Source organism: Boleophthalmus pectinirostris, unplaced genomic scaffold (genome assembly GCF_026225935.1).
Source record: "Boleophthalmus pectinirostris isolate CB_2022bp ecotype Guang Dong unplaced genomic scaffold, ASM2622593v1 HiC_scaffold_12, whole genome shotgun sequence".
In the NCBI taxonomy this organism is placed as follows: Eukaryota; Metazoa; Chordata; class Actinopteri; order Gobiiformes; family Gobiidae; genus Boleophthalmus; species Boleophthalmus pectinirostris.
In genome coordinates, this window is record NW_026571018.1 from 26,055,378 (window position 1) to 26,076,022 (window position 20,645).

Here is a 20,645-nt window from a genome sequence, read left to right on the forward strand (position 1 = left end):
AAAATAAAAAAGTCATATTCTCACACTTGCAGTGTGCTTGTTAGGTCTGCAAAATCATGTGGATCCTATGTCTGTTCCTCTGTCTATTGTGGTCACCTTTAGTTTCGATACTGATTCCGATACTATAGCTTAAAGTTCCTACCGATTCCCAATCCAAATGTGTTGTGTAACTGATTTATCCTCAAGTAACTACAGAAATATTTTGTATATATAAAAGCTCAAATATTCTGAGACTTTCTGGGCCAACTACAAATAGAAAATATTCTTACTACATCAATTTATATGTCCCATTATAGATTATCTGCTGAACCGACATTTGGAAGCGGATATCCAATTGAGCAAATTTTCAGTATCGGTGCCGATATCTGATAAGAGTATTGGGTTGGTGAATCCCTAGCTGTCATTTATCAGTATTGTATTGTGTTCTTCATGGACTTTTAAGATTGATCACTGCTCTTATGTATCTACACTGCACATTTTTGTAGTTCAAGTAATTCTAGTTGATGTTATGTATGTGACAATACCAATACACTACAGTAGGAGTGTAACAATACCCGAAATATCATGATATCGTATTGTCAAAGTTCTCACAATAATATGGTGGGCCATGACAATATTTCAAATTACAAGTCTCTTTGCTTAAATTAAGAGTTATGGTGCAGAAATAGCTAAAACAAACAGAGGGAACTACATACACCATGAGCCTTTGCTCCATTTCAGTGCAGACTACATGAAGAAATAACAGTTCTAAGCACTTTTAAGTCTTAGTTCGTTGGATCAAGTCTTATCAGGACATTTTAAGAGGAAAAAGTAGCACATTCACATTTTTTTTAGCATCCATAAAATATCACAGTAAATATTGTACTGTGAGATGTATGTCGTGAAAATATCTTACAGAGAGATTTGGATATTGTTACATCCCTAATTGTGAGTCTCTTCACCATATCGTGAGCTTTCCCATGATATCACAATAAATATCGTACCATGAGGTTCATACCGTGATGATATCGTATCGTGACACTTGGACACCCCTACACTACAGTATACTATAAATAAAGGCATTTGAAGTTTATCAAGTACATTAAGAACTTTATGGCAACTCTACTGTAAGTGAACTGTCTATTTAGTTCACACTCCTTCCTCTCGTCTCTTATTGCTCTCTCAGGCACTCAACTCCCCCTGGCCATCCTGAATTGTTAGCCTCTGACGGAATCCTTACTTTGCCCTAAACCAATCAAAGCTCACCAGTAGGATCCTTACTCATCAGCAGCCAATCAGCTGTTAGCAGTGGGCAGGTCTTCAGCTAGCTCATGCTTGTAAACAGTCCTGACAGTGGGAGGGACTCTCAGCTCCCATTCCCACCCTTTACTGTTGTCATTGCAGTTTTCCCAAAGTCTGTTTTTGTGTTCCATGTTGGACAAGGGGAAAACGCCACAGAAGAGGAAGAGTGGTCAGTGAGGGAGGGAGGCGGGCACGTGTAGACCAGGGCGTGTGCTGGATCACTTAACTGTGCTTGGATTTGTTATGGAGTATTCTTGACTTCAGCTGACAGTAAGTGAACTTTTGTAGAACTATTTTGTTAAAGTTGATTAGATAGTATGAAGTGAATTGCCTTCTTTGGTTGCTTGAGTTGTCACTGTGCATTAGTTCAGTGCTCTGTCTAAGGAGGTTTGACACTGAGTCCAAAACAAAAGACTCATACTGACAACTCAAGTCTGTCCTTGTTGTTGGCTTTTTTATGGTGAACAAGTCAACTGGGAACACTGATTATAGATAGGATTTCAGAGGTTTCTTCTATCTATGCTTTTACTTTGATGTGAAAAGACAACATTAGCAAAGACAAGTGGCGGGTCATTCAGCAGAGTCCAGGAAAGTAACATAGTGCATTTCAAAGTGGTGTTATGATGAAGTAATACTTAACTATACTGGGCATATTTCCCTTCCACAATCTTGCCACAATTTTGCCTAAAAACATTACACTCACTATGCAATATGTTTTATACAGTTTTATTCAATTAGGAGTGAATATGCTGTTTGTGTTTAAATCCATAGTCATAAACTGCATTTAAAAAACACTTTATTGACTTTATTCCATACTTAAAATCCCCAGCGTGAGTCTTTCAAACACTACTGTTAGTGTGTGGATTGTACAGGGAATTATGACACTTCGGTTTTGATGGTATTAGGACTACTTCTCTCATCTTTTAGCCCAGCATGTCTGAACTTGATATGGTCTTTTTAACTGTCAAATACAAATCTCCAAGACTCCCACATGTTTTCTCAAGCCTTACCATTAACTTGTCACACTTACTTTACAGTCAAAAGTGAAAGTGAGAGATTAAGCAGCTGTAAATGCACTAATGTTGTATCCATTGGCATCCTTGAATAACTGCAAATGTACACAGTGAGTGCAAAAGCATGACCGCCTCGTGCCCAAAGTCGTTTGACAGACAGCTGGTGTTTTTGTCAGGTCCGTGCTAAGTGTTTCCCACTAGTACTATGTAGTGGATGCCATGTAGCCATGTTTTTAAGACCCTCATACATGACATAACCATTTAAACAAATCCCCCCTTTTTTCTTTAAAATCTCGAATTTTGTCTTTGAACATTGGGCATTCATGTTCTTCTCGCATCAGGATGGGATACTGAGGCTTTCCCACAGGTATTCAAAATCAACCTAAAACATACACAAACACTTGTTTTCTAGCTATTACTAGGTATTAACTCTATTGTTAAACTTTAAGCACAAGCATCAGCGCTGAGTATAGGAAAACAAGTTGGTGCTAATCTTGACTCCTATGTGCATAATATAAGGTAAAAAACTACTAACTCAAACCACAAGGAAACAGTCAGGGATTTTTATTGTGCTCATGGCACACACACACACAAATCAACAGAAGTAAACACATGAAATCAGTGCTTAGACCTGTGCTCTTATTTTAGCCCATTGCCCACACCACTTACACTTGACTCTAAATGTGGACTTGATCAAATGACTGTTGTGTAACTGTACGGACTGACTGCACAGACGAACAAGCAGGAATTTTACAGTTCCATAAAAAAACATCCTGCGTCTGATCTGGTTTTTGTTACACTTAGAAACTATTCTTTTCAATTAAAGAGTCTCTTCTAATGGACAGTCTTAAAGTGCTCAGTACAAAAGAATCAGTCCTTATTTCTATTTCATAACACAAGTTTAGTCCACTTCAATTTCCTCCTGTTCAAGGATTAGAAGACAGTTTGGAGCTGAGCAGTTTTTAGCCTAAGGACGGCTGCAGTACATGTGGAAATGGGTCTTTTTAATCCACTATTGTTTAACCATAATTGCTGTAATGTCATTTTGATACACAGTGCATGGATGTAACTAGAGATCAACATGTATATATATTTTTTGTGGCAATATTTTCGATTCTATAATCACCCTAAACCATCCCTAGATCTGATTTTGATGAATCCAAGCAAAATATCTGCCTATACTGGAGATTTAAGCATATATGCCGATCTCCCTCGCTCCCCTAACTGCAATTTTATTTACTTATGCTTGTGTTTACGCTTTGTGCTGTGCTCTTTAAAAAGCAATTATCCCTGCAGTAGAAGAAGTAGTAGTGGTAGTAGTAGGAGTACCTAGTGACCCCTCCTCATATCTTTTGCCTTGAGCTTTGTTAGGAGCTCCACTTTTACTATAATGCCAGGAGACCCACACAGACACCACATACGGACTCCTAATCTTCTTATTCGGATGCTGTAACTCCTGACATACTGTAGTACTTGTCCATCGCTGTAGTGTGAATGTGATCCGTCTATCAGATGCTCGTCGGCTTAAGGAGTGACCTTTACACTGTCAGCTATAGTCTACATCTGATGAGATCCTCTGGACTGCTATCTTTAACCTCAAAAGGAACAGCGCACAATGGCCAGAGATGGGGGATTGTACGCAGCATTGAGGCAGATGTGACAGATGGATGGTTGTGGAGGGAGGGCTCTGGGTGCAATGACATGTCTTTAATAACTGCAGTAGTAGACGTCAGTATTAGTATGTCCTGCTTAGTAACTGTGTTGTTATAGACCTGTGTGAGGACCAGGGAGGAGGCCACATGCTGCGGTATATGGGCATGCCTGTGTCTGCTGTATGAATTATGGATGTTGACCTACTGAGAAAATCCAGTAAATGGCTTGAGTCGGTTAGTAACACAAGATATAAATAGGATAGAAAGTGCACATTACGTAATGCAAGTAAAAAGTGCTTTTATGACTTATTTCGTTTGTTTTAGGAGAGTAATGCGGTCAAAAGGGCAAGTTTATTTTTAGATTCAGTATCGATCCAGACGGTTAAAGGTACACTATGTAACATTTCTGGTGGGTCATCAGCTTGATGTTACTTTGCCTGTAATTTTTTGCAGTGTGGCATTACCCTTACATAGCGTCTTGGAGAGAAAATCAAATATGTGCCTGGTCAAAATAGAATACCTGTTTTTCAACAAAGTTTTTATACACCTGTAATCGATTCAGTTCAAGATGAATAAGTTTAAGGATATATTGGGGAACATTTTCGGCAACGTGATAACATCTCCATGGAGACAAGCAGGTAGTGGTCCACCTGATAATGCACCTGTGTCAACCAAAGGAGTGTCACAGATCAAAAATACTAACATGAATTCAGTTGATTCTTCTTTTACTATTGTGAGGAATTTTCAGGTAACATGTTTATTGCCTACAAAAGTACTTACCCTGAACTCAGATATATTTTGTTTTTACTTTCAACTTAACAAATTTGTGTAGTTTGCACATGTCTACAATCGCATATATGTTTTAATATGTTTTTTATGCAATGTTTCATACACCATTCTTGCTCCAAAGCCTTAACAACCTCAAGTCTGTCTGTCTTTAACCTCATAGAGTTCTTGTCTTGTTTGCTTCCTATAGATTTTATTTTTAGCTGCTACAATTAGCCGGTACATTAAAGAGTATACGCTCATAATACAGTGGTGTAATTAAGTCTTATCTGTAAATGCTTTGATGAGTGTAGAAGTGGGCCACAGTGAGACAGAGCCTCTTGTTGCTAGGCAGAAAACATGTGTGTGTCTTACCACTGCATTGTCATGAGAGATAGGGTTATGTAAGCTTTGGGGCCTCTTTTTGGACTTTGCAGATGTATATCAAATGTTATGATTACACAAGATTAAATAAATGTCCATTCACTAATGCAATGTGCTGATTATGCAATAGAAATCTCTGTTATCAGACAATTCACCTTTATATGTAACCTAATGGCAGACATCTATCTAAATGTTACCTGACATATCTCTATGCCTGAATAAAATGTGAAAGGGCCTATATTATATGATGCTGTTTTCTAATCTATGTTATAAAGTTGTTTCTTCAACAAAAACATACCTGGAGTTTTGTTTTGTTTTATTAACCCATGTTTAACACACAAACCCTCACCCTGAATATTTATGCTGAGTTCTTCCCTCAACCAGAAAACACTGCATATACCTTCACTAGATGATTTCAGACCTGGAATTGCCAATTTTCTTCACTTAACAAAAGGTAAAAAGGAGTTGTTAACTTGAAAACTACCACTACATGACATCACAAAGTGGAACAGAGCATTTTCAGCTTTGGAGATGTAAATATACGAATAATGCAGGATCACTCAAACTTGTGTGAATGAAACAAAACAAAAGCCAGGTAACAATGTCTTAAAGCTCACAAAAAATTTTGATTTTGTGTAATATAGAACCTTTAAGACACTTTTAGAACTATTGTACTATTTTATTATTTAATATTATTTTATTATTTAACGTTCAAATCCAAATGTTTTCTGACATATCTCTATACCTGAATAAAATGTGAAAGGGCCTATATTATTCTATTTTCTAATATATGTTATACATGTTTTCTGCAATAGCAAAAAGGGACTGTAATACCATCTTATAACTAACTGTAGTGATAACCTACATGTTATTTTTCCAAATGTCCACGTCTGCTTTTCTATACAAAATATCTCCAGGTTTTTATGACTTGTGATTGCGATGCAGCCAATTTCGTGTTCACATTTAAATAATTGTTTAAAAAGCTCCTTAGGCAAATGTTTTCCACTTTTTCCACACAGTTCTCCCTTTCTCTAAGTTTTGTTGCGGTATTAACCTAGAAACCATCTTAACAATAGGCACGTTTTTGTCCCATTGAAGGAATTAGTCAGATTTATCAACTCTAGTTCCTGGTACCTCCTCTGGGCTTTACTCTGCTCGTAAACTCTCAAAACTTTGCATAGTTCATCCTTGTCATTTTGTACTTCACTTATTAACTGATACATTGTTTGTGTATAGGTTTTCAGCTGTGGTGGTGCGGGGATTTGAATGTCCACGACTATGGCCAAGAGGGAGGCGGGGAGCACCAGTCCAGTAGTCCGGCAGATTGATAAACAGTTCTTGGTCTGCAGCATCTGTCTGGACCACTACAGGAACCCCAAAGTCCTGCCCTGTCTACACACCTTCTGCGAGAGGTAACTAAAGCATTTGTATTGAGTTCACAGCAGTCCTGTGCTGGGAGTTTCCTTTAGATAAACCTGGCACAGATTTTATGCATCACTCTGCACCATCTGCCTATTTATGCACTTAGCTTCCAGGGTTACTACAACTAGTGGAGTGAAAATGGCTGAATATGTGAGTTATGTTTTAAGACCTTGGAAAGTACATAGCTTTTTTTATTTGAGTTTGCTTAGAAATATTTCCTGTGTGAGGTGTAAAACAAGCCTTCTCATGCAATTTGATTACCTGACCAGCCAGAACCACACGCTTAGACAAAACTACAATGACGGGTGGATCTGGAGTCATATCCTGTAAAAAAGAGGAAAACATCTTAAAGGTTCATTGTGTAACTTTCCTGGTCAAATGCTTTTCTTCATAGAGATGTTATTGCTTTGTCTGGAATCTTTCACAGTATGGAATTAAACATTTCTATCTTCAATGGAGTCCAAACCAAAAGTTACAGGTCAGATCTGTTGAGAGGCGACCCCACTCACAATCAGAATGCTGTGTTTTTGAGCAGTAAAACATCTGTAATTGAATAAATGTAAGGCAGAGCTGTTTAAAGTCAGACTGTGGAACATCCCATAGAAACAAGCAGGTGACAGATCCCCAACCAAAAAGTTACGTAGTGCCTAGGGTGGCCACTTATTTTGGGATAGTATAGTGTAGTATAGTAAATTAATTCTTCTTATATATTGCTTTTTGGACACTAAAACCTACTGACCCTGGATGAACTGTTATGAAATACCACCTGAGGAACTTTGCAAAACTGTTATAGTTTAATTAAAATCAGTATTGATCATCATCATTTGAAGGGCTGTCTTTACAAAAGTGGCAAGAAAGAAGCGTTTCATTAGTTTTAGAGCTCGGGATTGAGTTGTCACGTCTCATCTAATTTTCAGTTAGCCTAATGTTAAACCAATGGGAATTTTAAGCTGCTAAATACTAAACTTGGCATTCATTCAAGTATTCTAACAATACAGTAAGATACCAGTAATGAGTCAGCAGTTTATCAGATTGTTCCATTTTACTTTTATTTCTTTTTATTCACTATTTATACTGTTTTGGCTAATGAAGGGTACATGACCAGTAATACTACGTTTTTGTCAGTCGATCTATTGATGCTTTTCCGTTTTAGGATCACTTTTGTGGATTAATATGCATCCAGAGCATTCACCCCTCTAATAGAAAGTCCAGGTTCAAATACAGGTTATATCAATGGCATTGTTAGAAAGAGCTTATGTCAATATGACAAAACAAAGTAATACAAAGCCTTATATTATAATGACTTAACTTTAACCATAATAATCATATTCAAACACTTTATCCGCATTTGTACCATCTTGGAGAACCACTTTAAAAAGACCTTAAATGCTGTGTCTAAAGTTTTCTTATACACAGTTGTCTGAATGTTTTCTAAAAGCCTCTTATGTGAGTACTCCTCCCAGTCTTACCAAACATTCTTGTCATATTTACATGTCTCTAATAGAAAAGTCAAATCCTTTCTCACAATAAACAGGAAAGCTCCTCTCTTGTGCGTCTCCTACAGGGATCAGTGCATCTCTGCATCACGCAGCGCCACTGTCCACGCTCTGAGAAACATCATTGTTAACAGCACACAGCTACAATAGTGTACTGTGGATAAAGACCACACTCCCTCGAGCATTCAGGCTGGTGAAGCTTGACCAGCTTAGGCAGAAACTATGGACAAAGTTTAAAAAAACAACAACATAGAAGCTTGTTAGCTGAAGATTTCAATGAAAAACTAACTCCCTCTTGAGAGCTGAGATACAAAATGCTGCTAGAATAGACAGGGAAGTTCACACGAGAAGCAAAAGAAAGCAGTTACCTTTTGTCTAAAATTTATTGTGAAAAGCAACACCTTTTAGGTGCACAGAGGACAGATGTTATCTACTTACTTAGTTTGGAATTAATTTACATTTTGATTCAATTTAAATTAGGTGTCTGAAATGAATACTTTGTTTTGACAAAAGCTGAAACTTGATGATATGTGGTACTATGCAAAAGTTAGTATGTGAAACGTGAGTAGAGTGCTGGTATGAATTCACCTTTTATTGTTGTCCTGAAAGTTATTGTTTATGGTCCATAAATTCTGGACTAAATAATCAGAGGGAGTGTGGATTAGTTTGAGGAACGTGTCAAAAATGCCAAAATAACCCACATCACTTTTTAAAAAATAGACAATAGAAATAATCAGATAATTCATGTTTTTCAGTGTGCAGTGATCACCAGAGGGCTAGTTTAATCCTGCTTGTTCAGCTTGACATGTGGTGTGGAGCCAGGAGGAGAGCCCTACTGGGACAGGGCTTTGATATGTCGTGTTTTGGACAGATGTTTAATTCCCTCTGTGGGACAACTTAAGCTCTATTTGTGAGGGTTTGGCCCCATTTAGTTTTCCTTTAAGGTGATCTTCTAGCAGTAGATGGCAGATGTGAAACCTGTTCCCCCTGCATTCACCTGGCACTGGTTTAGGCCTCCTGTCCTCTCTGGTCTTCTTCTGTATGCCCAAAGCAGACACATTATCAGACAGAAGTAATAGAGATAGCATCTAGTGGTGATTTAATGAAAATATAATGGGGTTGAGTCAGCCAGTGTAAATAAAAATTATGGGTTTAATCACACTTTTCACTATTTAAGGAGTACGACTGTGCCTAATGTAGAGCTGCTGCTGCTGCCGGCACTGAAGCTAAGTATGGTGTAATAAACTTGTATGTGCATGAAGTCATTTGCAAGCAGATGAAATTTTACTACTTTTGAATTTTTACTACATATTAAACTTGGATAATTCTCATAAACCATAAGACCCTTCTAAGAGTCAAAGCTGAAGTGGTTTTAAAATTTCTATGGCATTCAAAATTGAGCACAACAACACAAAATCGGTAACAAGGGTATACAAATACAAAAACATCCAGCTGTGTTCACTTGTTTTCAAGTCTGCACAATCAATTTGAAATGCATGAGATGACATTTCATTAGCATATTATACAAAAGCAAGTGGTGTAGCAGAATAATCACAAAAAAACATAATTTGGGGTTTTTATTAAATCAAAATTTCTGAATAATAAATATGTTAATGTGATACTTTTGTACTTTTTGGAGTGTAGGTTGAATTGCTGCATAAACTGTTACAATTATTATTTTTTTTGTAATTATGCTTATTGACATGAATAATTACGATTTTGAATTCATCTTGAAATCCTTATTTGAAAGTGTCCAGTTAGTTCAATACCAGCCTGCGTGACGTGATTTTACAACCCGCATTAGCATTCAGCTTGAGTAGGCAGCAGACAGCCATAGGGACAAACAGACACAGGTATCCTTCACTCTGACCTCCTCACCGTCGCCTTCTCGTTTCGTGTACTGAGACATAAAAGTTTCAAATCAAACTTTATGTGAGGTGGCAGACTCCGGGCTGTGGGCCAGGAGCAGGCTGATCTACTGCGGAGGAGGAGGAGGAGGCTAGTGCTGACGCGAGGGTTAAGATCGACTGGAAGGTGTCTTTTGAACAGCTATGCACTTATAGGAAAGTAGGAGATATACTGAGAATTTAGTCGATTATTCGGTCGATGGTGTCCTAGTTGACCTAGTGTTTTTATTAGCTTGCTCATTAATGTATTAGGATTATACAAAAAATATGCACAAAAGCAGAAAGCAGAATCCTTGAGTGGGTTCAATGGAGCTTTGGAAGTGGCCTGACAGTTTAATCTGGCTTTTCACTTATGAAGATACTGTTTACAAGTATGTTGCTTATTTATTTTTGCCCGCACCATGCCTTGGCCCCGTTTAGTTGATTAATCAATGCACAGGGCATGTTAGGATTTCTTTGGTCAACTATTGTCTAGACCTGGATGCAATCACAACTAAACTTAAAGGTTGTATAGATGATTTTTTAAGGGAAGTGAAATACAGCGACAGTCCTTTTACAAATATTGTGCATGTGTGACACCACCTTCCTCCTCCACAGCTCCATCAGTAGAAACATCTCCTCCCACCTCCTTATTCTAGAAATCACACTTGTTTACATCCAGTGCGTGTTCAGAATTACTGTTGAAGTGACCTGTCTAGAAGTAATTTAGTGACCGACACGTCAGTTTTTAGACCCTTCGCCTGCCTCAGTCGCGCCATCGCTGGAGAATCACCTCGGTTTGGCTTTGCTCCTTTTCCCCTTCTCTTCTTCCTTCAGCGACCTCAAAAATTTACTTTCTTTTGTGGCAAACTGGTCGTGGATTCTCGTCCGCCATTGCAACAAACTTTGTGTGAATTGTGAGGATGTTAGTTTAAAAAAGCCTCTAAGAACCGCTACATAAACCACATAATCTCTGTGCGCCGACGAGTCAGTTACACTAGAAACGTAGGGAGTTTGATTGACGACCTAACAGCCAATAGATAAAGAGGTAGCCTTGTTTTGTATTGGCTGATGTTTATCTGGCCTCACTACATCCACAGTTGATAGATTTTCATTCTTTTTTTTTTTTTTGGTCATCATAATTACAAGGCTGCTGCATTTCTGTAATGGTATTTTAAACTTTCAATGACAATTTGAAACAAAAAAAAAAATCCTCCATACAACCTTTAACCATAGAAAGGATTACCTCATTAGAACTGAATCAGGACTCCAGAAGAGCTAATGCGACTAGTCATCATTTACTTGGTTACTTGGTACAATCTAATGACCTTTCCTGCAGTCTGGTTTAAAAAAAGAAAAATGATAGAAATTACCTTGATGCAAAAAGTAAAAGAAAACATTTACCAATTTTCTTTCTATGGAAAAGACTTCAGTGTACTGCGTCACTCTGAGTTTTTTGATGCGTGTCTTCACAGATCAGTGCTTTTAGATTAACTTTCATAATCTTTATATTGTGTTTCTTCTTTGTGTTCAGTTGCCTCCAGAACTACATTCCCCCAGAGTCTCTGACACTTTCCTGTCCAGTTTGTCGTCAGACGTCCATTCTGCCGGAGAAAGGCGTTGGAGCTCTGCAGAACAACTTCTTCATCACTAATCTCATGGAGGTTTGTGTCTGACCTATTTGAGATGTTAGTTAGTTGAAGAAATAGAAAAGTTATTTAAATAACAAAGTGAATCCATCCCAAAGTCTCGCTCATTTGACATTGCTAGAATTTGTATTTTACTTTTTGTTCTACTTTTGTTCTAGTTTTGTTCTACTTTTGTTCTAGGTAGGTTTACTGTTATTTTCATCAGGATTTAGACCTGGCTTAGGTTGCAGTTTGTCCCACTTAAAAATTCATTTTTCCTGGGTGTAACAAATGTCACTTCTTGCCTCAGTGGGATGACTCAGTATGTCATATAGAATCAGAATACACATGCTGCTGCTGGCCTGCTGTGTTGATCCAGACAGAAAACCCAAAAGCAAATGATGACACACCATCTAAGCGTTCAAAACCATGCCAAAGATATCCTTCCTGTTTATAAATGACGGCTGATGTCATGAGTTATATTGGTGCGATGTGTTGGTGCAGGTTTTACAGAGGGAGCCCGAGTGTTCCAGGCCAGAGGCCTGCAGCGTGTTAGAGTCTGTGAGTGCCGCTGTGGCTGGAAAACCTCTCTGCTGCCCCAACCATGATGGCAAGGTAAAACATATCATTTGTACAGTATAAAAACAAAGTATCCAGTTACATCACCTGGGCTTTGATCCAAACAATTAGTACAAATATAGGTTTACATGCAGATTTTCTATAAATATTTTGTTGATTATAGTGGACATTCTTTTACTTAAAATAATTGCAAAATTTTAATTTTCAATTTTGATTTGATTGTGATAAATTGGGGAGCCCCTAATACAAAACACACATATTATAACTGCAATAACTGGATCATAAGTAACAAGCTGGAGGATTAGCCTACTGTACATGTTTTAATTTGTTAAACAATACATTCTTTACTATTTACTGTATCATCTTTCCATAACAAAAGGAATGGATTGAAGGCTGGCTAAGCGCTCTCCTTTTCTGTGTCCTCTGTCTCCCTCTGCAGGTGATGGAGTTTTACTGCGAGTCCTGTGAGACTGCCATGTGTCTGGATTGTACAGAGGGGGAGCACAGAGAGCACGTCACTGTTCCACTGCGAGACGTCGTGGAGCAGCACAAAGCCGCACTAAAGACACAACTGGAAGCCATCCACAGCAGGTACACAAAGCTCTGATGTGGGACTGTGGGGGTTTGGTACTTGGACCACATACGGAGTTTATCACTGTAAGATCATTGCACAACACTGCTCGTACTTCAGCAGTTCACAGACTTTATTTTTAATTGAATTCATTTATATTCTTCTCCTTTAGCTCATTGTCATACAACATAATGTTCAGGTTAAATTAACTAATGTGTGTGTGCGGTCAATTCAGTTTACATGAATTGCAATTATTTAGAATACTTTTTTGAGGATAATTCTGCTTTATGGCTTGGTTTCAGTATTATTGAGTCCACCCTCTGCTTGTCTCCAGAATTTTTTGCTTTGCCTGGAATGTTCCACAATATGGTATTAAACTCCAAGAGACAGGTAAGTTACCAGGCCAAGTTATGGTCAGATCTTCTGAACAAAAGATATACCTGTAATTGAATAAATACAAGATAAATAACTTCAGTGCCATACAGTGGAATATTAAAGGCAAAACAATAACATCTCCAAAGAGACAAGCAGGTCAAGGACCCTCTACCAGAAAAGTTATGTATTGTCCCTTTAATATAATCATGTGTCAGCTAAACTTTATTGATATCGTATTAAAAACAACAACAACAATAATAATACATGTAATTAAATGATGTATTAGTATTGTATTAGTCCCATGAAGTGTCACTACATTGATAGTGTGTTTGTGACAGGCTTCCTCAGCTGACCGCAGCCATAGACCTGGTGTCTGAGATTTCGCGGCAGCTCAATGAGAGGAAGAGTGAGGCAGTGACAGAGATCTCCAATACCTTTGAGGAGCTGGAGAGGGCGCTACATCAACGCAAGAGTGCCCTCATAACTGACCTGGAGAACATCTGCAGTGCCAAGCAGAAGGTAGGGGGTGTAAATGGTACTGTATTTTTTATTTGATTGATTTTTGATTGGATTGGATTTTGGATCTATCACATTTCACATGTCATGTATGTGTTTGAATATAATGACTGCTGTTTGTGGTATCATAACTACACTACACTTTGTGTTTTGTTTGTCCTGGGAAATGTACATCTGAAATCTGAATCCTATTTTTTTTTTTATTCAGTTTTTGAATAAATTAGATGTTTACCGTTTTCTTGAAATAGCCAAAAAGTATAAGGCTCATGCATAAAGAAAGAAATGTATTTCTGCTAATATTTCTTGTCATATGTACCGATGTGCCCCATACTAAATTACCAAATCACTCAAAATACACTCAAATTTGAACAATGATTTATTTTTATGCTCTATTTCCATCATGTGTCATACAACATGTACATGTTCTGTATTGTTGTTGTGCACAGGTTTTGCAGGCCCAGCTGTCGGCTCTGTTGCAGGGAAAGGAGCACATCCAGAGCAGCTGCAGTTTCACTGAGCAGGCTCTCAGCCATGGCAGCGCTACCGAGGTCAGAGTGTGTACCTATATTTGAATAATAATGTAAAATAAGGTAATAATAAAATCCCATGATTTAAATCCAATGAATGTGTGAATGTCTGTAGGTGTTATTGGTGCAGAAGCAGATGAGTGAGAGAGTGGTAGCTTTGGCACGGCACGACTTCCCCGAGAGGCCACATCAAAACGCACATCTGGACTGCCAGGTCTGACCTATATAACTACTGACACTACGTAAATGTACACTTGTCTATACATTACTTTATTTATTCTTGTTTATATTCAGGTGGAGACGGAGGGTTTGAGGAGGTCTATTCAGAACCTGGGGGTCCTGATCACCACAGCGGCTGTAGCACACACGTCTGTGGCCACAGGAGAGGGACTCCGGCACGCAGCCACAGGACAACACCAGACCATCACTGTGACCACTAAAGACAAAGTACTACTCATTTCAAATTACATACATTTACGTATTACTTTTAGTATTCACAATCTCTCTTAGTGGAAACTGAATTTCATAGAAATTAATCTATACATATACTGAATACAAATTTGCACTGTAATGAAGAAGACTTGTCCTAGGTACTGTACTCATGGGTTTGGCCATGGGTTTCAGAATAATGGCAAATTATCATAGTAATTTAAAACAAAATATTCTCTTCTTTTGAATCTTTTCACTGGGGAAAAGTCATTTTGGGCACCATAGATCAAATCCAAGTCAGATCAAATCCTTTTTTTTTTTTTATTAATGCATTAACTATGATGACAGTGACAATTTTTGATCACGCTCATGGATATCTTCAAAAAACATAATTCCAGCTGTGGTCATATTGAATGTTTTTCAAGTGAACAGTCTAGTGAAGCACTTTCTCAGAATTAATTTATATCACTAATGCTTCTCTATATCCTGTTTTTCATTTCCATTCACAAATAAAAACCTCTCTCTGCAGGACGGGGAGTTGGTGCGAACAGGAAATGCAGTTTTAAAAGCTGAGATCAGCTCCACAGACGGGACCCGAGCCTCTGAGGCTGAGATCACAGACAATAAGAATGGCACGTATGAGGTGGGCTACACGCTCAAACATGAGGGCGAGTACCTGTTCTCCCTGTCACTGTACGGACAGCCCATCCGGGGCAGTCCCTTCAGGCTGCGGGCCATCAAACCCTCAGACGTGCCTCAGTCTCCAGACGATGTGAAGAGGAGGGTGAAGTCTCCGAGCGGGACAGGCGGGCACATCCGACAGAAGGCAGTGAGGAGACCATCCAGTATGTACAGCACCACTAAGAAGAAGGAGAACCCCATAGAGGATGAGCTCATCTACAGAGTGGGTGAGTCACTGGAGTTATCAGGGATATCATTGTTTACATGTACTCCAAAAATATAATCATTTTCTGATTGCTGGAGTTTTTAGATTACTGGGTAATGCTTTATAATAACTACAGATGAAAGCCTCAATGAAGCATAAACAAATACTTGATGAACAAATTAAGATGTCATTAAGATAATTCAATCTTAATAACAACCCTAACACCTTAATAGTGGTCACAAAATCACTAAGCCTGAAGTATTACTATGAATTAAGTCTTTGTTCGTGCTTCGTCAAGTCTAATTATGGTATTATAAAGATTTACAGATTACTGAAATGTTATGAAACAGTTACATCTGATATGAGTAATCTGAGTGTTCACATCTGTGCTGATTTTTATAAGGAAAATTGTGCAAAAAAGGTCAAACTAAGTGGCACAGACATCCAGAGGAAATGTTTCAGACTTAAAGAGTTATTTTAAAACACATTATGCTCTGTATCAGTTACTCTTCTCTCACCCGGTATTGAGAGTGACTAAGGACGGAACAAATAATGTACCTCATTGTAAAGAAAATTAAAGGGCTTGGTTTTGTTGTTACTGGATTGATAGGATTGCACCAACCAGGGTTAAGATAACCTAACTGTAGCTGTTTAAAAATATTAATGTACCAGGGACTCCTCCAGCTCTGTCCTTATTGACATTTCTTTGTGAATACCTCTGTTTCTATCTGAGTCATCAGAGGTCATAATACTCTATACAATTACTTTGAATTTTACTGACAATTCTGTCATAATATGTGGAGTCTCCTGCTTTTTAGTACAACTCCATGCAGGGCTAGTTGAATTATTTTGTAATCATATCTATTTCTACATATAGAGTCAAGTCAAGATAAATAATAGTTTATATCTGAAAAAAAATTTAAACAGTAATATTATTTTGCCAGGTTCCCGGGGCAGAGAAAAAGGCGAGTTCACCAATTTACAGGGTATTTCTGCCTCCAGTAACGGACGAGTGGTGGTCGCCGATAGCAACAACCAATGTATTCAGGTGAGAGAAATGCAGCAACAGCGCATCAATGCGCCAATAGGATTTTACCACAACCCCCATCTTCATGTGATATAATTATTTCAGATATTCTCCAATGACGGACAGTTTAAGATGCGTTTTGGGGTCAGAGGTCGTTCCCCAGGCCAGCTGCAGAGGCCGACGGGTGTGACGGTGGATTCAAATGGTGACATTGTGGTAGCGGACTATGACAACCGATGGGTTAGCATTTTCTCCTCTGATGGAAAATTTAAGGTACATCAAGTGACTCACTAAACTTCGGTCTCTAAAATGAAAGATAAAATAAAAGATTTTTTTGCTTTTATTTCCATAGAATAAAATTGGAGCAGGGAGACTGATGGGACCGAAGGGTGTGGCTGTGGATAAGAATGGACACATCATCACTGTGGACAACAAGGCGTGCTGTGTCTTCATCTTTCAGTCCAATGGAAAACTGGTCACCAAGTTTGGAGGCAGAGGCACATCTGACAGACAGTTTGCAGGTTAGAGAAAATACACATTGTTTTTTCCACATTAATTTACTATGGCATCAAAATACATATATTACAATCAAAATGTCGACTTCAGTATTGCAATTTATACTTTCCTTTTATGTATACTCATTCACATTATCATTTGTTATATTGCTTTGGCTCGTTTTGTTTTTTATCTGGTCATATTTCTATCTGCAGTCCCCATTATCTCTTCTCCATGCCTTAAGCTTAACTTGATGTGCAAATGTGTTATTTTATAATCTTCCCTTTGCTTTGGTCATGTTTATTTCTTACTGCTTAATTTCTGTTGTTGTTTCTGTTCTTCCTCCTTTTTCACAATTCAGAAAAACTTGCTCCAAACATTAATAAAACTGGCTCAAATTTCAGTAAGTACTTGATGTGGCCTTGCGGACTCCGGTGCAGTGCCCTTGTCTAACCCTCAGTATCTGTCTGACCCTCATAGACAGATTGAATAACGATAATTAATGTACATGAGATGATTGTAATAATGACTCAGTATTACAATAGTTAAATGTGGTTTGTGTTTTTGTGTAAAATTACCATGAATGATTTCACCGCCCCAATTTCCACTCCCATACAACTAACAAATGTCCATATAGAAAATAAGAGTAAGTTTGTCAAGAATAGTACAAATGTTATTAGTATTATTGCTTATTCAGATTACAGGCAATTTGAATATCTGAAATGAAAATTGATTAAACAATGAATAACTAGCTGCTTTAATGATGCAGTATGTGACTTTTCTGGTGGTGGTTGTCCTTTATTTATTTTTGTAAAACACATACTAATCATTGTATTTACTTTTGGGATCTACCAAAAAAATGTTTTCTAATTTCATCTATAATTTCCAGGTCCACACTTTGTTGCTGTGAATAACAAGAATGAAATTGTTGTGACAGATTTTCACAACCATTCTGTAAAGGTAAGAATAATAGTTGTTACTGTTGTTGTAGTTCTAGTAGTTCAAGTATTACTATACTTTTTATAATATACAGTATATTATTATAATATCTAATGTATTATAATTACTTTTTTGCAGGTGTACAATGCAGATGGGGAGTTCCTGTTTAAATTTGGTTCTCACGGTGAAGGTAATGGGCAGTTCAACGCACCCACTGGAGTCGCTGTCGATGCTAATGGGAATATTATTGTAGCCGACTGGGGCAATAGCAGAATACAGGTACTTACTATTTTAAATACTCTAAATACATTATTGTTATGTTCACACAACAGAATATTTTCAAAAAATACAATTACTCGGAGGTGAAAGTCCTTAGCTAATTAATTTGAACCACATCACTCTGATATGGGTATTTTTATGACCCAAAATGAAACCCCCGGAAAACATGCATCCTTATTCTGAAGGCAGTTGCTCCCACAGATCCAACCTGTAACTTGGCACTGCCTGCTTCTCTCCCCGGAGATAGATTAGTTTAAGTGAATATTGTTGAATATTGGAACAAGTAGGTAGTATATCTTCCTTTAGAAAAGGTACACTGTACTGTGCACCTTTTATTGTAGTTCTTTCTGCATTCCTTCAAGTACTAAGCTAAACATTTGTTGCACTATACTTGTACTTGTATGACCGATAAATTGAATGTAATCTATATTTGTGTACACAGGTGTTTGACAGTACAGGCTCGTTCCTGTCCTATATCAACACATCAGCGGACCCTCTGTATGGACCCCAGGGGCTGGCTCTCACCTCGGACGGGCACGTGGCTGTGGCCGATTCTGGGAACCACTGCTTCAAAGTTTACCGATACCTACAGTAGAGACACAGGTTCAAGTCCTAATGGCTTTCACTAACACTGGAGAGGGTTAAAAACACAGACAGCTCTAGAAAATAAGAGACCACTGCAATTTCCCTCCGAGTCAAATTTGAATTATATTCTTCATTTGTCAAAACAGTATTGCTATTATCTTAATCTGAAGTGAATCTTGAATTCTTTAATTCAATAGAAAAGAACGAATTCAATAAATTCCATCCATCCATCCATTTTCGTCTGCTTATCCGGGGCCAGGTCACGGGGGCAGCAGCCTAAGCAGGGACTCCCAGACTTCCTTCACCCCAGACACGTCCTCTAGCTCCTCCGGGGGAAATCAATAAATGGCAAATTCAATAAATTACAACGGTTAATTTATTTTATTTTCTAGTCACCAAAATAATCTGAGAATCCAATCATTGTACAGTGTTCACTTGTTTTCCAGAGCTGTGTGTAACTTCAATGTATGGTTCAAAATATGGTCATATATCTATTACAATAACTCAAGAAAAAACATACAACATGGAAAATTTGCTTTATATTTAAAATCATATTAACCCAAATAGGCATATCTTTAATAAAATGGCCGCTCTGAGATAAGCAAGAGTCGCATGTCAGTAAGCTCAAAGTATTTGCCCAATGTCACTGCCTTACAGCACCACACATGCAAACTGGTGTGTGTGTGTACCACAAATTTTAACTTTTATTTGATTATTTTTGCACCTTGTCATTGCACATAAATGTTTAATTTTGAAATGTGATGACCTGTATTTATGCATGTTGTTTGTTTTGGTTATATCCAAAGATAAGCATCAAAAGCACAATTACTGTCCCATTATACATTATATTCTAGAAGGTTACATCTTTGTACTTCATCAAGTTTATTTTTCATTAATTTTTCTTCTAATAACCAAATTTCTTTATACTCCTGTAGTTCTTGCACTTTGTATTCATTTGACGTTGTTGTACATATGCATATTATGGCTGTATATAATGAATTAATGTTACTCTATTGTAAAACCTACCTATTTCAGCATTTAGACTAAAGGAGTGGAGTGTGTGCAGAAGGTCATGCCACGTAGCCAAGTGAGTCGGTAGAACAATGTTGTGTACATTATTTGTTGTATTTTATTTTTTAAATAATTTATTTATGATTTCTTTTCTACATAAGTTGTTCTACAAATTATTTTTTCTAATTGGTGTGTTTGAGCTACTTCCTCTTTGCCAAAACATTGTTCGTACATGCATCCTGTAGCATCAGTTTCATAGAGCCCACATCCACTCAGTTCTTTCTTTTGCCAAATTGTACTGTTGAAAGTTGTTGTTAACATTGCACAAAATACTATAAGAAGTATATAGTTTGCAAAGAGTAATATATGCCTATGTATAGTTCTCATTTATCAGACAGTGTATTCTAATCTACAATCATCATCTTGTTGTAGCGACAAGCACCTTTACATAGTTTTCAGTATTTGTATTTGTGGCTCATAACACCAGCTTTAGGGACAGGGTATTTTCATATATTTATCACTAACTGTGTTTCTGATATTGTCATAAGTCTTGTTTACAGCTCAAATTGTGTTGTAATCATCTATTTCACCTGTTTCTGTCTTTTCCATACATTTAATCTCTAAGAAAGCACATGTAAAAGATACCAGCCATGAAACTTGTGAAGCCTCCAGTGTGTAATCCAAAAGGCGAGTCATACAAATACTACCGTACACCTATGTAACCATGACAACGGTATGATTGTAAATAAAGAATGACACAGGATGATCAGCTGTCCATTTTTTTTTTAATATATCAAATTATAGTATGATTACAATTGAGCACATCTGAACTGAAATGAACTTGGGATAAACTATTTAAAAATCACTAGTCACTTATAAACAGTGGTCTGATGCCCTCT

The 20,645-nt window shown here is 37.6% G+C and overlaps 1 protein-coding gene across 1 annotated transcript; it reads left to right on the top strand.

Annotated features, from left to right (window-relative positions):
• Positions 1 to 1,421: 1,421 nt before the first annotated feature.
• Positions 1,422 to 20,503, top strand: trim3b (tripartite motif containing 3b). The gene is made up of 16 exons (XM_020922970.2): positions 1,422 to 1,551; positions 6,332 to 6,507; positions 11,434 to 11,563; positions 12,032 to 12,142; positions 12,546 to 12,697; positions 13,391 to 13,571; positions 14,015 to 14,116; positions 14,211 to 14,309; positions 14,390 to 14,542; positions 15,054 to 15,432; positions 16,355 to 16,458; positions 16,543 to 16,710; positions 16,790 to 16,958; positions 17,822 to 17,892; positions 18,010 to 18,150; positions 18,593 to 20,503. The coding sequence occupies exons 2-16, from the start codon at positions 6,362 to 6,364 to the stop codon at positions 18,743 to 18,745; spliced, it is 2,259 nt and encodes a 752-aa protein (XP_020778629.2). The 5' UTR covers positions 1,422 to 1,551; positions 6,332 to 6,361; the 3' UTR covers positions 18,746 to 20,503.
• Positions 20,504 to 20,645: the final 142 nt, after the last annotated feature.

Coding starts and splice junctions, on each gene's coding strand:
- trim3b (XM_020922970.2), top strand. CDS start 6,362: ATGTCCACGACTATGGCCAAGAGGGAGGCGGGGAGCACCAGTCCAGTA. Junction 14,543..15,053: donor CTGTGACCACTAAAGACAAA/GTACTACTCATT, acceptor CTCTCTCTGCAG/GACGGGGAGTTGGTGCGAAC. Junction 16,711..16,789: donor CCTCTGATGGAAAATTTAAG/GTACATCAAGTG, acceptor TTATTTCCATAG/AATAAAATTGGAGCAGGGAG.